At 43.1% G+C, this 13,952-nt stretch overlaps 1 protein-coding gene across 4 annotated transcripts; it reads left to right on the plus strand.

Annotated features, from left to right (window-relative positions):
- The first annotated feature begins 1,038 nt into the window (after window positions 1–1,038).
- On the plus strand, window positions 1,039–13,063 carry bsg (basigin). 4 transcript variants are annotated; one of them, XM_086115421.1, is made up of 10 exons: window positions 1,040–1,257; window positions 4,521–4,612; window positions 4,697–4,871; window positions 6,291–6,459; window positions 7,378–7,466; window positions 7,665–7,801; window positions 7,887–8,163; window positions 10,757–10,781; window positions 10,861–10,932; window positions 12,007–13,063. In XM_086115421.1, the coding sequence occupies exons 1-9, from the start codon at window positions 1,194–1,196 to the stop codon at window positions 10,919–10,921; spliced, it is 1,089 nt and encodes a 362-aa protein (XP_085971547.1). In that variant the 5' UTR covers window positions 1,040–1,193; the 3' UTR covers window positions 10,922–10,932; window positions 12,007–13,063. The 4 variants fall into 4 exon arrangements, with proteins under 4 accessions (XP_085971545.1, XP_085971546.1, XP_085971547.1 ...); XM_086115419.1 differs by having other exon boundaries at window positions 1,039–1,257; window positions 4,521–4,871; XM_086115420.1 differs by having other exon boundaries at window positions 1,039–1,257; window positions 4,521–4,871; window positions 12,011–13,063.
- The last annotated feature ends 889 nt before the right edge of the window (window positions 13,064–13,952 follow it).

Below are 13,952 nucleotides of genomic sequence, written 5' to 3' on the forward strand. Positions count from 1 at the left end.
CTCATAGGGAAGCAGCTTCAAAGTAGAGGAAGATTTTTTAGATTGTTTTGTTATTTTCGAGTGCTCGGGCTCTTGTCGGATTCTTGCCTGCATGAATGAAGCCATCAATTCTGCTTCCTTTTTAATTGTATGGCCATCAGGGCGTGTACTTCCTCCATTTTGTATCATTCCTCTCAGCATCAAAGGGCTTCAGTTACAAAGGAGTGTTCTTATCGACGTGACCAGTTTTATGAGGAGAGAAAATAGCTTGGCTTCACAACATTAACTATTCAAACCTTTAAACAATGCAATTCAGTCTGCGATTAATGATTGGCCCTTTCACCTGGGTCAAGCAGCTTCATAATGACATAATTCATATGTATCATAATGTATGTTTGTAAAACATGTTCATTTGTTAGATTTTTAAAATCAAGTCGAGTACAACTTTATTGTCAAATGCGCTGTATGTGCAACATACAGCACAGATGACATTTCTTATAAATAGCTTAAATGAATAATTCATATAGAGGTCAGCGGCTAGGATGATGAATGGATTTCGATTGTATGTTCTTTTAAACAACAAAGTGTAAAATGGTTACCCCATTCATCTCACAGTTCTGAGGTTGGATGTTCAAATCTGAGTTTGTTCCTATGTGGAGTTTGCATGTTGTAGTGCTTGCATGGTTATTCCTGCCACATTCTTAAATGCAGACTCAAATTCATTGAATAACTGTCCTTCTGTGGCAATTATATTTTTCGTTTTTCAGTACTGTGAGAAAACAGAGTTAGATGGAGGCAACGGATTCGCTGTGGTGACCCCTGAAGGGAAAAGCCGAAAGGAAAAAAAGACAGTACTTGACTGAAATATAATACCCAAAGACGTCATGAAATTTTACAAAACCACGTATATATTAATAATTAATATATTAATATTATTTGATTTTTGATCATGGCGTAAACGTACGACAAAACTGAACTTTCGGATATTTCATCAGTATAGTCAAGGAAAGAGACTGTTTGGCCACGCCCCCTACGTGACGTTCCGTGTACGTGCGGCGTGGGGCGTGAGTCGCAGCTAGAGGACGGCGAGCGTCTCCGCTGGCGAACATTTGCTTCGGCGCCTCGAACTGTTAGGACGTCAAACACAGCCGAAATCTACCCGGCGTGGACGGCATCTATCGACCTGTGGTCGAACACGTTCTAGATTGTCAACCATGAAGCTATTTTGGGCTGTCGGTGTCCTTGTGTTGAGCTGTTGGCGGGCGAACGCGTCCACAGGTAAGAGATGCCCCCCCCCCTTCTTCTCTTTGGTCAGCCATGTTGGTGGAAGATGGAAGACTTTGCCCTCGGCGCGAGCGACGTTTATGTGGTTCGAAACTCATTGCTTTATTGATGCTACTACGCCAGCGGTTGTTTGTTTTTTATCGATGTAAACGAACATGTATACCAAAACGCGTGTTTTTTTTAACGAAATAAATCCACGCCCTATAGGTCATAAATATTCGCTCCAGTAGCGTCCCTGGCTAGCATCACGTTGTGCTCATTTGCTGATGGTGAAATTCATTAGAACAATTAGTTTCAATGACCCCGGTGTGTTTCAACTCAGAAAACCTTCGTACGTTTTTTTTTCCAGTTTACATTTTTAAATACTGTAGCCCTTTGGGTGTCGTTAAATAGCCCCGAGGAATGTCGACGCTTACGCAATAGGTCGTGTCAGCTAGTAGATAATTGGTAATGTATGTCCTGTCGATTTGTTTTTCGGGTTTGCTCGGCCTGTGCAGGCAACATTAGCTGTACGAATTTTTAATGAACAGCCCCCCCCCCCCCCATTGTTCATTAACTGCAAGACTTTGAGGATAATGAGGATTTAGTTCCGACTCCCATACAATCAATTGCTCTCTATTACAAGAGTTGGATTACAATGATTTCAAAAACTATTATTAGAAATCCCCATCGTGTCTATCGTTCATCTTAACTTTGTTTTGAAAAGTAGGTCATAACGCAGTCTTTTCTGACCATCTACCTCAGTCATTATTGTGAATTGTGTTAAATATTTTTAATTATCATTTGACAGCGCAGCAGCTTAAATTGCTTGATGAAATTGTGGTAGTATTCCAATAAACAGTAATGGCCTGAGCAGTATTGTTGAAAAATGTATGCATGCACCTGGCCCATCAAATACAATACAATACATGCTGATTTATATAGCGCTTTCACAACAGCGACAGCTGTAACAAAGCGCTTCACAAAACAGTTAACACAAATGAATGAGTATTGTTGGAGTAAGTGGGTGACATTTGTTTGTATGTGCAGCATTATTACAGATTTAGTGAATGTCCTCTGTGGACTAAAGTGAAGAGGAAGTTAACCCCCCTCCTGTCAAGCAGGGGGCCGAGTTCAAATAACGTCAGTTAATCTCAATGTTTTCCATTCTTGCTTCTGGATGTGACTGTTCTCTATTGTACGCAGCCTTGACATTGTACTCCCCTTGTGAGTTCAGTGTAAAATGTCAATATTTGCAAGTACTGCCCTAGGACGGCTCCTGTTTGTCTTTCCCCAAATGCTGAAGAAATCTTCAGTTCATGAAATATGAACACTGACTCTCACCAAAGATAAAGCATGCAGACCTAAAGTTTGCACTTCACTGCACAGCCAAAATTTGAGCTTTACCTAAAATGTCGGTCCGACATCAACCGTTTACTCTTCTGCAAAGCTCACAAGATTGATTCACGTTATACTGCATTGAAATTAGGGCTACATCAATTAATCAAATGAATCATTTGGTCATCAGAAGGGGTTGAAGTGAAATCTCTGCCTCAAAAGCTCGCAGGGACTAAGCTGGCTTAGGGCGATGGCAACGAGCAGGCAGGAAACGGTATAAAAGACATACCATAAAAGACAACGAACATCCAGAGTTCGGGATCATTTGACATTAAACAAGGAAGATAAAGTGAAATTTGTACCACAACATCACATCAACGATCACCAGCCCAAAAGAATGGATCATTTATGATGACCTACCATCGCCAGTTCAAAGATTGTTATGCCACCTTCCGATTGAAATCAGTATATTTCATCATTTCAACAGCCAGTTTTGCCCCCAAAAGTGCACAGCATCTCCACGCAATCTGTGCTCAAGATCCCGTTCATTATCCATGGTTGTCTCTTGGCATGTAGTTTATCAAATCCATGACAATCAGCTTTTGTCTTGAACATTTTTGAACAGTGTTTAATGTAGAATTTAAAAAAAAAAGATGCTTCTCAAGCATTTTCATTTGGTGGTTAAGTACACACTCTCATCAGGCCAAAGTAAGCTTTTATTTCCTTTTTGATGAATTACCACAAAATGCACTGTGAAAGTAACCTTCGTTAAATGTGGCAAAGGCATCTCAGGTTAAAACGGTTCCGTGCTGCAACGACAGACAGACTCTGTGCCGGCCGTTGTTCACCACTAATCCGCCTTCTTGGAAAAAGCCAATTAGTTGGATCCCTCATTTGTTCAAGCTCCATACTCCTGAAGAGTCTGGAGTTTGTTTTCGGGACGTCTATCTTTCGCTCTGTCGGCCTGTCGTGTGACAATGCTGTCCGGGGCTCACGCAAATGAGACAGTCTCTTCAAGCCTGACCTCACGTTATCCCCCCTCCTCAGACGAGCCAAAGAAAAAGATGTGGGGAAGTGGACAGTCGGAATTATTCTTGCGATAAATGTTGGAAATGTGGCTGTGAAAATAACAGAATTGACTCTGTGCGCGTGTTTTTTGACTTTTTTTTTTTTCCAATGACATTTCAACGAATTTCTTCTCATTTGATTGACCCCCCTGAGGGGAGCGGGTGGCTCTTGATGCTCCTTAACCCGCTTTGGTAATCTAGAAGCAAGACTCTCTCACATTCTGGAGTTGGAATGAAGTCGACAATTTTCCATTGCTCTGGTTTTATGCATACCTTTTCCTCCTCTCACACACACACATGTCCCTCAAAGACAGACGGGGGTGGAGGGTGCCTTCATAAATATTTCCAATCAAGTGCATAAAATATGCTCATTTCGTTCTTGATTCCATATCAGCCTCACCTGCTTTGCTTCTCCATACGTAAATCATGGCATGCTTTAAATCGTGGGTTGCTTTACTTTGTGTTTGGGTGTTAAGATATTCTCATATTTGAAATTGGGCTTAATAAGTCTTAGACCTGCATTTGTTTCTCGAAAAATGACATTATATAGAAATTTGGCATGATGTGATACAGTTCTGCTGTTATTTCAAATGTGAAAAATTATTTTGTAATTTTTCAAGATGATAACAATTAGAAATGTGTATGCGATCCATTTGGAAACTGTTCAATTTCACTTGTATGAGGGCGTAAATCATCTGTTTACTCGCATATTTCCATTTCATCTGTGTTTTATTAATCTTTTTTTTTCCTTTCTCTTTATTGCCTGTTTTTCTTCTCTCACCGCCTTATTTTTCCATCACCAATACATGAAATCACCCGGCTTTGCTCGAACCCCCCCACCACCTCTTATTAACACACGCCCGGCCAACGCAGCGGGCTTCATCAAGTCTCCCCTCTCCGTCACCAAGCTGCTCGACGACAGCGCCGAGCTGCATTGCGAGGTGATAGGCAGCCCCATCCCTGAGGTACAGTGGTGGTTCGTAGAGGGCCAAGAGCCCAACGAGACGGCCACGCAGCTCTTTGACGGGGCGCGCGACAACCGCGTGCAGATAAACGCCACGTACGTCACACACGCCACCAGCGCCGTTCACCTCACGAGCCTCGCCCTCGACGACTCGGGCACGTACGAGTGCCGCGCCTCCAATGACCCCGACCGCAATGACCTGAGGAAGACTCCAAAAATCAAGTGGATCCGCTCACAGGCGAACGTTATCGTGATTGAAAGTGAGTGGCCAAGGAAGCCCAAAGGAAGACTCGGGTCAAAGTATCTCCCCAGTAGACAAGACCTGGACATCCTACTCCCTCGTCAAAACCCACCCTTCGTTCTTATCAGCCCCGTAGCAAAGCACCCCCTCCTCAGAACCCTCCGAGCTCCTGATCTAGAAATGATATTAATCCTTGATCTTTTCCCGAGTCTTGGATAACGGTGCGATTTTATTTATTTATTTTTACATATAATATGGGTCACAAGGTTGGGTTTCTGAAAATGGCTTCAGAAAGTGTTTTTTCACACCCGGCAGGGCAATTCATGACATTTCTTTGATTGGCTCAAGAGAAAAGTGACTGAATCGAAAGTGCCTCTGCTGGTTACAGCTGAGTAGTAATTTTGTTTCAGTTTAAAGGGCGCTATTTCCCGACACCAAATTTAGCCCACCCTCACTATTATTATTTTCAGGTTTTGCAGTACTGTTCTGTACAGTATTTTAGGTCACCACCAGTTACAATTATCTGCTTCACGACCCTTTCACACAACGGCCAGATTGACATTAAAAAAAAAGGCAAAACCGAATTCCACAAAATTTGTCCTGCTCCAACGTCCGCGTAAATGTACCCATTACATTTTGGCGAAGATCTTGATGCATGTACAAGCATCAAATGTAGCGCTCCAGTTTTGCCTCTTCAGTTCAGTTCACTGCCTTCCACTGTGTGACTTGATTTAGCGTTGATTGAAAAAAAAAAGGTCACATCAGACTTTTGCACAGTACTATAACTATTTGCTTGAACACAATAACTTGTAAATCAACTTTTCGTGAGGGGTTGTAGCCTATTCCTGATTCTACCCGTTTAACAATATCGACGAGGAAGAGGCTAACACTGCTTCTCCCAGTCGTTTCCCCTCCTTGTGGACTCGTATTACTTCAGTCAGCGAAGAGGAACAATACAGTTCTGTTAGTCTGACTGAAGCGTCATGTGACAAGTACTTTTGTCCCATGTGATCGGATGTCCTTAACTTTGCTCTGCCATCTTTGTTTGCTTCTGCATGTTTTTATTTGAATCACTCCCTTCCTATTGAGTTCACCTCTGTATCCATTAGTTTCCCTCTCCAACGTCCTCCTTTCCATATTCTCGTGAATATCATGCGCACTATTTGTCTCACTAACCTTTTTACACTGTTTACATTTGTGAGAGGGCTTGAATGTTATTTCCAACACTTGACCACACTCGACAGTTATTTCCAAGCACATACACATTCAATTTGTTCTATGTAAATAACCTCTACACCAACACGCAAGTGTCTCTCATTGTCTCTCATTCCATGCGTGACAACCAAATTCAAATTTGAAGTTGCTTTTCATTTAAATCCTCAAGACTGTGTTGAATTGAGAAGAATAAATGTCGTTCCTCTTTTCGTCCCGTCTCAAGCGCCAACCATCATCACGGATCCCGCTGAGGTTAACAACCAGACCTCCGCCGTGCTGAGCTGCAATTTGACCGACACCACTCTCGCGGTCAAGGGCTCTTACTGGACACACAACGGCAAAGTCATCGAGACATCCAAATCTACGGCCGCTAGCCACAGCACGGTTCTGAAGTGAGTTGCATACGTGCGTGGAGTGACTGAGGCGTTCATTGCCATAATGCTAAGCTTCATTCCCTCCGAGTCGATCTCATCTCTTCTCGCGCTGTTGCCTCCATTAGCAGCAGGGCGCTTTGTCGGGCACCCGCTGCCCCTGGTTAGCAGAGAGAAGGACTGTGCAGACGCGCCGCTTGTCCTGCGCTCTTGGCAGCACGGATAAGCTGCGCTAGCGGTGCTGCATACTCACCCTGACCTTAATTTGCCGTTCGACAAAAGGCACGAGAGACAAACAAAAGCGCAATTGTGACGACCCGAGCAACTCCAACCATTTTGGTTTTTGTCACTTGCACTTGCAGGGAATGATGACTTGGCTTCATATTTATTTTTAATATGTACTTTTTTGTGTATGGCTGTGGTCCACCTGGCTGCTGCGAACCACGTTTCACCATTGTGGGACATTTATTTGTCTATGCTGGAAGCCGATGCTTTTTAGGCTGGCACAAAAACACATGCCAAGAATCACCTCATAACGCTGACAAGAAAATATCTCCAAGCCACGGTTGAGGAATATCTCACTTCTCTGAAAACGTAGTCATTATCATTCATGCTCCTTGGTCCACGTTCCTCTATGTTGCTACTGTCCGTTTTTTTTGGGGGGGGGGCTGGGGGTTCTGCCTTGCAAGAGTAAATCTATTTTTTTTCGTTGCGTCTTCATCCACAGATGATCAGGAAAAGCAATTACTGATGTACAGCTTGATGTTAACTCATTCAGTACCAGCCAATTCTAGACCAAGTCTGAAAAGACGTTTAAAAACGTCTTTGGGAGTGAATGAGTTAAAATATACACACCTAGCGACCCATTAGTGTCCACAATTACAAAACATGAGGAAGAGTCCAATCATATCCTGTGTTGTCATGTTTTTCCACCACCAGATTGGACAAGATCACCCATAGCTCCGGCGGAAAGTATGAGTGCGTCTTCCAGAGTGAGCCACAAGTGCAGCAAACAATTGAAGTCAAAAGTAAGACAATGATGAGATCCCAATTTTCACCTGCTTCTTGAAGTAGCATTTAAGCCTCCTGTTGGGATTGTTTCTAAAATGTGTGCGCTTTTTCCCCACAACCGCTCTTCTCGGGGCTCTCGTCGTTTTTATTCCATCTGAAATTCTCTCACAAGATTGTTCCCGGGTTATCTTCTACCTTTCCCCCGACGCTTGTAGCCATCCCGCACGTGGCAGCCTACAAGCACTCCGAGCACGGCAACGAGAGAGACAAAGGCGTGATGGTGTGCGTGAGCCATGGCTACCCGCTGCCGACCGACTGGACCTGGTTCAAGCTTCAAGATGGCGCCCAAACGGTAAGCCACACTCTGTCGGCGCGTACGCCATGACCTTGCAATTGACGATTAATGTCGGTCGTCGTCGCACCGTTGAACGCCTCAGCCCATCATCAACGGTACCAGTGACAAGTATGAGATCAAGAGCACCCCGGAAAAGACCGTGCTGACCGTCAACGACCTGAGCATCGAGAACGACGTGGGTGACTACGTCTGCTCCGGCACCAGCGAAATGGGAACCAGCACCGACCAGATCCACCTGCGCGTTCGCAGCCGCCTCGCCGCCCTCTGGCCCTTCCTCGGCATTGTGGCCGAGGTCATCATCCTTGTGACCATCATCCTCATCTACGAGAAGAGGAGAAAGCCCGACGAGGTCACCGACGGTACGTGACACTTTGAAAATGGATGTCGTAAGTCCTAAAATCCTTAAAGTCGGTATACACTTCCAGACCAATGGGGTGCATTAAAAAAATTGCCCTTGCAAAAATATTTTAATTAGGTTTTGATTGACACTATCACTTTATCATTATGCTCATTATAAGCGTTAGAAACAGGATGAAATATGATGCAGGACAGCACTACGCCGATGCAAACATAGTGTTGGATGATTCAAATCGGAATTTAAGCATATTTATCGAGCCAGTTATTTATTTTTTGATTTTTTATGTTTATTTTAAGCAGCTTGTCTTGACTCCTCTACAATAGTGCAGACGTGCCCAATATTGTTGTGTCTGGTGGCTATACGTTGTGCATTTTGCGTCGCCTATCGATCTTGTTTTATTCCGGGGTGGTTTCCCTCCTTTGTAATTCGGCAAAACCGAGAGCATCAATTTGGCGCCGCAGTGCAATTGCATATTCACAGCGTAGTTGCATGCATTGAGTACAAAGTCCTCTTTGTCTTTTGGTTCTTTGTCATTATTTGCATTTTCTGGTAGAATTTTCACAATTCAGTTTCCGCTTGTGTGTACAACGATTCTTTTATTTTTATTCTTTACATTTGTACTTCTCTGTTCGCTGCTGATTTTGCATTTGGTAAGTGAATAAAACTGCATGACGGACTGAAGTGGTTGAGCTGGGGTGGCCGCGTGATCAACTGGAATGAACTTCTCTCTTGGTCACCAGCTCTTGAAAGGAATGTGCTGAGAGATGTGCTCACTCTTTCACTGGCCCTTTTAGAACAAAGACCCATCGAGCTCCCTTTTATTTCTTATTGGCCCCGTTGACGCCTTTTTAAATGCATGTCTGAGCCAGAGAAAGAGTCAAACGAGACCAACAAAGTGACATGGAACCCGAGACGAAGAAAAACGGCGGCATCGCTTGCATGAAACGTGCATCTTGTCCTCCGTGCATGATTAGGCTGTTACAGTGGTACCTCGAAGGTAGAACGCAGCAAGTTCCATTACAATAGCTGAGTTTCAATCGTTGTTTGTTCCAAAGTCCAAAATGCGTCGCAAACGCAATTTCGAGTGTTGACTCAACCTACCATGCGGGAGGAAACTGGACGACCCAAAGAAAGCCCATGCAGGCATGGGGAGAACGTGTAAACTCCACATGGGAAGGCTGAAATCCGAATCCAAACCCATGAACTCTGCACTGTGAGGTCGATGTGCTGACCAGTCGCCCGCCGTACTGATAAAATTCCAGTGATGACCTGATTTTCTCAGTCGCACCCACACAACTTTTTTTCATCTTTAATATTAGTCAATATTCGGATGGAAAACCATGTAAAACTAAACCGTTAAACTCCTTTACTCCTGTGGCAGGCTTGCACTCTTGAACGAGCAAAAAATTGGTTCGTTGCTTGTGATTCATAACCGCAAAACGGAATGTGCGGCTATCATAAACCCTGTATTTTAAAAGTAATCAACGCTAAAACTTGCACGCGCGCACACACACACTTGACTTTTACGGCAAACGTGTTGCTGACGTATCTCATTAACATGAACTGCCATCCAAGTATTAAATGAACTCAGGCGCAACCAATAACTCTGAAAGCATGTTGCAACACTCATCATCGCGGTTGTCAAGCATTTGTCAATGTGTCAAAGCATAAATGACATTCAAGTCAACGGTTTACGTTGAAATATGGCGTTCGGCGTCTTATCAGTCCGTGGAAATGGGAATAAGACGCTGAAGTTAGACAACGTGCAAGCCAGCATTTCCGGCTCTTGCAGTCTACATCTTCACTCAGTGCTTTTCCTTGCTTAAACGGAAAAAAAAACGACTGACTCAAGCCGCACGGTCCCTCATACCTCCGCCAACGACGGACAACCATGCTGACTAGAATCCAAGATAAAAGTTGCAATTTGTCGAGTAACAATTTTCTTACATCGCCATCCTTCTTTCAAGAAAATCATCCTTTTGATGCTGGCGAGAATGAGATCTGGTGACGGTTCAGGAGTCTTGCGTACATCAATCACTGTGACCGATTAAAGACTGTCTGAGAATTTAACATTTCCGAACACATTAGCGTATTTTGGTCAAAGTGAACTTGAAGACCTTTGGAGGTGCCACTGTTGTTATCCCATAAAGGAATCTGCCTCATTCCCTCCTTGGCTCCCGCGGAGAGCCCGTCTGCATACATGGCTGTGGTGTCGTCAGGCCACCGTTAGTATCGACTTTTTTACCGTTTGGACGTCCAGATCCCACCCACAGTCTTCCCTTATTGCTGCTTGACTGCATGAGCATCTGTGCTGTAGTTTCCGACTTCTTTCCGTACGAGCTTCATCGGCGCGTTGCCGTGCATACGACTGTACACGTTTGTCAATATATTCCTCGAAGGTTTGTGTTGTCAGAGGCAACAGGCGGGCATGCGGGAGTTTTCGATCTTTGTCCACTCATGGAGTCACCTTGCCAAAGATTTAAAGATGAAAGCTGGAGTGGTAAGCACTTGGCACACAAATCACATGCTGTTAACTGACTGCTCTTTCTGTCTGCCCTTCTCCTCCTTTTTTTTCTTCTTCTGCCGCGGTCCAGACGACGACTCAGGCTCGGCTCCTCTGTAAGTACCCGTCGGCACTCTCTCTGCATTTGTTTCACTTGACGGCACTCTCGTTGGCATTTTTTTGTCGGTGTTTCAGGAAGAGCAACTCCAATGCCAACCACCAAGACAAGAACGTGAGGCAAAGGAATTCCAACTAGAAGCAAAACGGGTACGCACACGGAGTCAAAATATTGGCATATCGCAGGTGAACGATGCTCCGTTTACGACACAGCAAGTTAGGAGCAGCGCAGGATGAAATCGTTTTGTCAACAGTCGCACGGCACAAGAAAGAAAGCACGCGCGGTCACCGCAATACTTTTCCACACTACTAGTAATTGTGCACCTTACTAAAAAAGCTAATGTAATTTCATCTGCCTTGTTTAGCTAAATGAGAAGGGTGAAAAAGCAGTACTGATCCGCGAGGGGATAAAAATTAGTAAAAAGATGTCAAATAATGAAAGGTTGTTTGGCCACGTTTTCTTCAATTTGTTGTTCGTTTCAATGCCAATACATGCTGCCAATACCGAACAGAAGAAAACGGGATGCTGAAAAGCACTATTTTGGGCACACGTTTTTAGTTCGAGCCTAGAAGTGTTGACTGTAATGTTGCAGCCTTACTTTATGCATCAAGCTGTTATGCGACGTTTTCAATTTTGTTTTACTTGCAACTAGAAATGGAAGTTTTCTGTCTGGGGGTCAGGTGTCACCTCCCTAATATGTTTAAGCACAATGGTTTTCCATCGGAAATCATTTGAACCTTTATTAACTTGAGTAACATTATTCTTAATTGTGAAAATGAGTAAACTGTTGTTATCAAGATATCTTAAAAAAAACACACATCACTGACAAAGACCAAATGCAGCATTTCAGGCTGGGCTTTCTTTTTATTTGTACAAAGCATGTTTTTAGGAATAATTATACTAGCCATAAGAGTGTTTAATTAAGTTGATCACAAGTGAAAGGGTAGTGCAAATAAAAATGACTGTGACAGAGGACAGGCAAGAAGTAAGGACAACAAAGCAGAATCAAAAAGCCACGTAGCTTCCTGGAACATCAATGTTGATGCACGCCACAGTAGAGCAACCACTTTTTTGGGCATTCACACTTAATTTATCTCAGAGGCATCGCGACCATGAAGCTAAAAATATGAGCGACGTGCAGCTTCACCGACTTTCAAAGTGAAGACATTATCGACATTTGGTGGTCAATGTCCATTACAGCAGGTTTTTTTTCTCTTTCCTAGAAAGAGGGTCCAAGATGTCCTTCTGCACCTTGTCCCGCACATCCTGCAATGTCAAATAACCCTTTTTTTTTCTTCCTGTGCCCGAGTGTTAATGTCCTTAAGACTGATTTCCTCTTTGTTCTCTTCTCTAATAATCTTCACCAAGCCATGCTGAACCAGAGAGCTTAGTGTGTGAAATGCGTCTTTGCTTGCGGCCACAGGGCCACCGTTGCATGAGTTTCAACGCCGTCGTAGCCAAGTGTGTCTTCTTGTAACCAGAAAAAAAAAAAAGGAATAATCATCACCGTGTCTGAAATGAGGAATGCTAGTTAGTGCAGTTTCCCCCGGACGATCTTGTCAAACCCTGTGGATTGCTGCCATTCTTTACACTTTGATTGGTCCCTTCACAAAAATCCTCTCAGCAGTTTTAAGCCGCTTTTCCATTTTCCGTTTTGTACTGCAAGTGTGCACTGTGCAGTGGAGGCTTGCACAGTCCATTTGATCCCGCTCCTTTTGATTGGTGCCTGAGGCCAGGCTGACCGAGGCCATTTGGGTGTGGTGTCCGACCCTTCTGGAACCTTTGAAATGGGACCTCAACCGTAAAGCACTCTGCTTTGTGTGTGTGTGTGTGTGTGTGTGTGTGTTTGTTTATTTTCCGACCGTAGGAAATCGATTGACTTTTTTTCATGTTAATCTTGTTTGTTTGGTTAAAATAAATATTCTGTATCTATAAATAGGCTACATATATGAGATGAAGGACCAACTGCAAAAAAAAAATTGTAACAGCAGTTGCCACATTGAAACGACTCACAACAGATATTTTACTTCCTTTTTGACTTAATTTGATCTAAATTTAAACCCTTCACCGATTTTTTTTTTCTCTCGTGTGGGATGGAGTCGAATCATGTAACTGTTAAAAAACAAAACAGTGCATTCTGCCTGAGTTGTGTGGTGATTGGATGTTGCTGTTTTAAAGTTACGACATTTAAAAAGATCTTAGCCAGATTTGTGTGAGTTAACGAGAATGTCACCATCTGTTGTACACCTGGCACAAACTGAATAAAGTTATCTAATTTTACACCTGTCTCATTTCATCTGAATCGTGGACCACCAATTTAATTCAACAACTACACATATTAAAAATCGTTATTGTATTTTATTTTTTTCATATAGACCTACTAGTAATTGTGCACCTTACTAAAAAAGCTAATGTAATTTCATCTGCCTTGTTTAGCTAAATGAGAAGGGTGAAAAAGCAGTACTGATCCACGAGGGGATAAAAATTAGTAAAAAGATGTCAAATAATGAAAGGTTGTTTGGCCACGTTTTCTTCAATTTGTTGTTCGTTTTAATGCCAATACATGCTGCCAATACCGAACAGAAGAAAACGGGATGCTGAAAAGCACTATTTTGGGCACACAGCTACAGACGTGAGAACTGATTTTGGTTATCAAGAAAACCATGGAAAATGGCTAAATATAAAGTCTTAAAACAAGACAGTACAGAAAAGTGCTCAAAAACCACAGTCATGAAAACGTATTTTACGAAGATTATTTCCCAAGAAATTTAAATCATTGTAGTTACAAGTGTGTGCCACGAGATGGCGAGATTTTACCGTGGGAGTGTCCTGCGAGCATCTGTTCGTTCACTCTAAGCAACAGGCTGACCAAAACTGTACATTAAGGTTTTGTTTTTTATAAAATTGGACCTAAAGGTGAGTACAAAAGCCTTGTTCCACTGTGTTAATATTTCATGCAACTGATCATTTTGGGAAGGTTTCTCCTGACATGTTAAAAAAAAAGTGAGGGGTGGAGTGGACCTGAATGTGTGGATTTTTTTTTCGAGCGCGACTCTAAGTGTAGTTAACACACAAATTTGTTGTATGCGTGTTTTGTGTGTTGAAAGTGTTACTCTGCCACTATGCGTGTAGTTTTCTGTGTGTACGTGCCAGTAATGTATTTGCGTGC

The sequence above is a fragment of the Hippocampus guttulatus genome, chromosome 7 (genome assembly GCF_054856545.1).
Source record: "Hippocampus guttulatus isolate MCC_2025c chromosome 7, RoL_Hgut_1.0, whole genome shotgun sequence".
NCBI classification, from domain to species: domain Eukaryota; kingdom Metazoa; phylum Chordata; class Actinopteri; order Syngnathiformes; family Syngnathidae; genus Hippocampus; species Hippocampus guttulatus.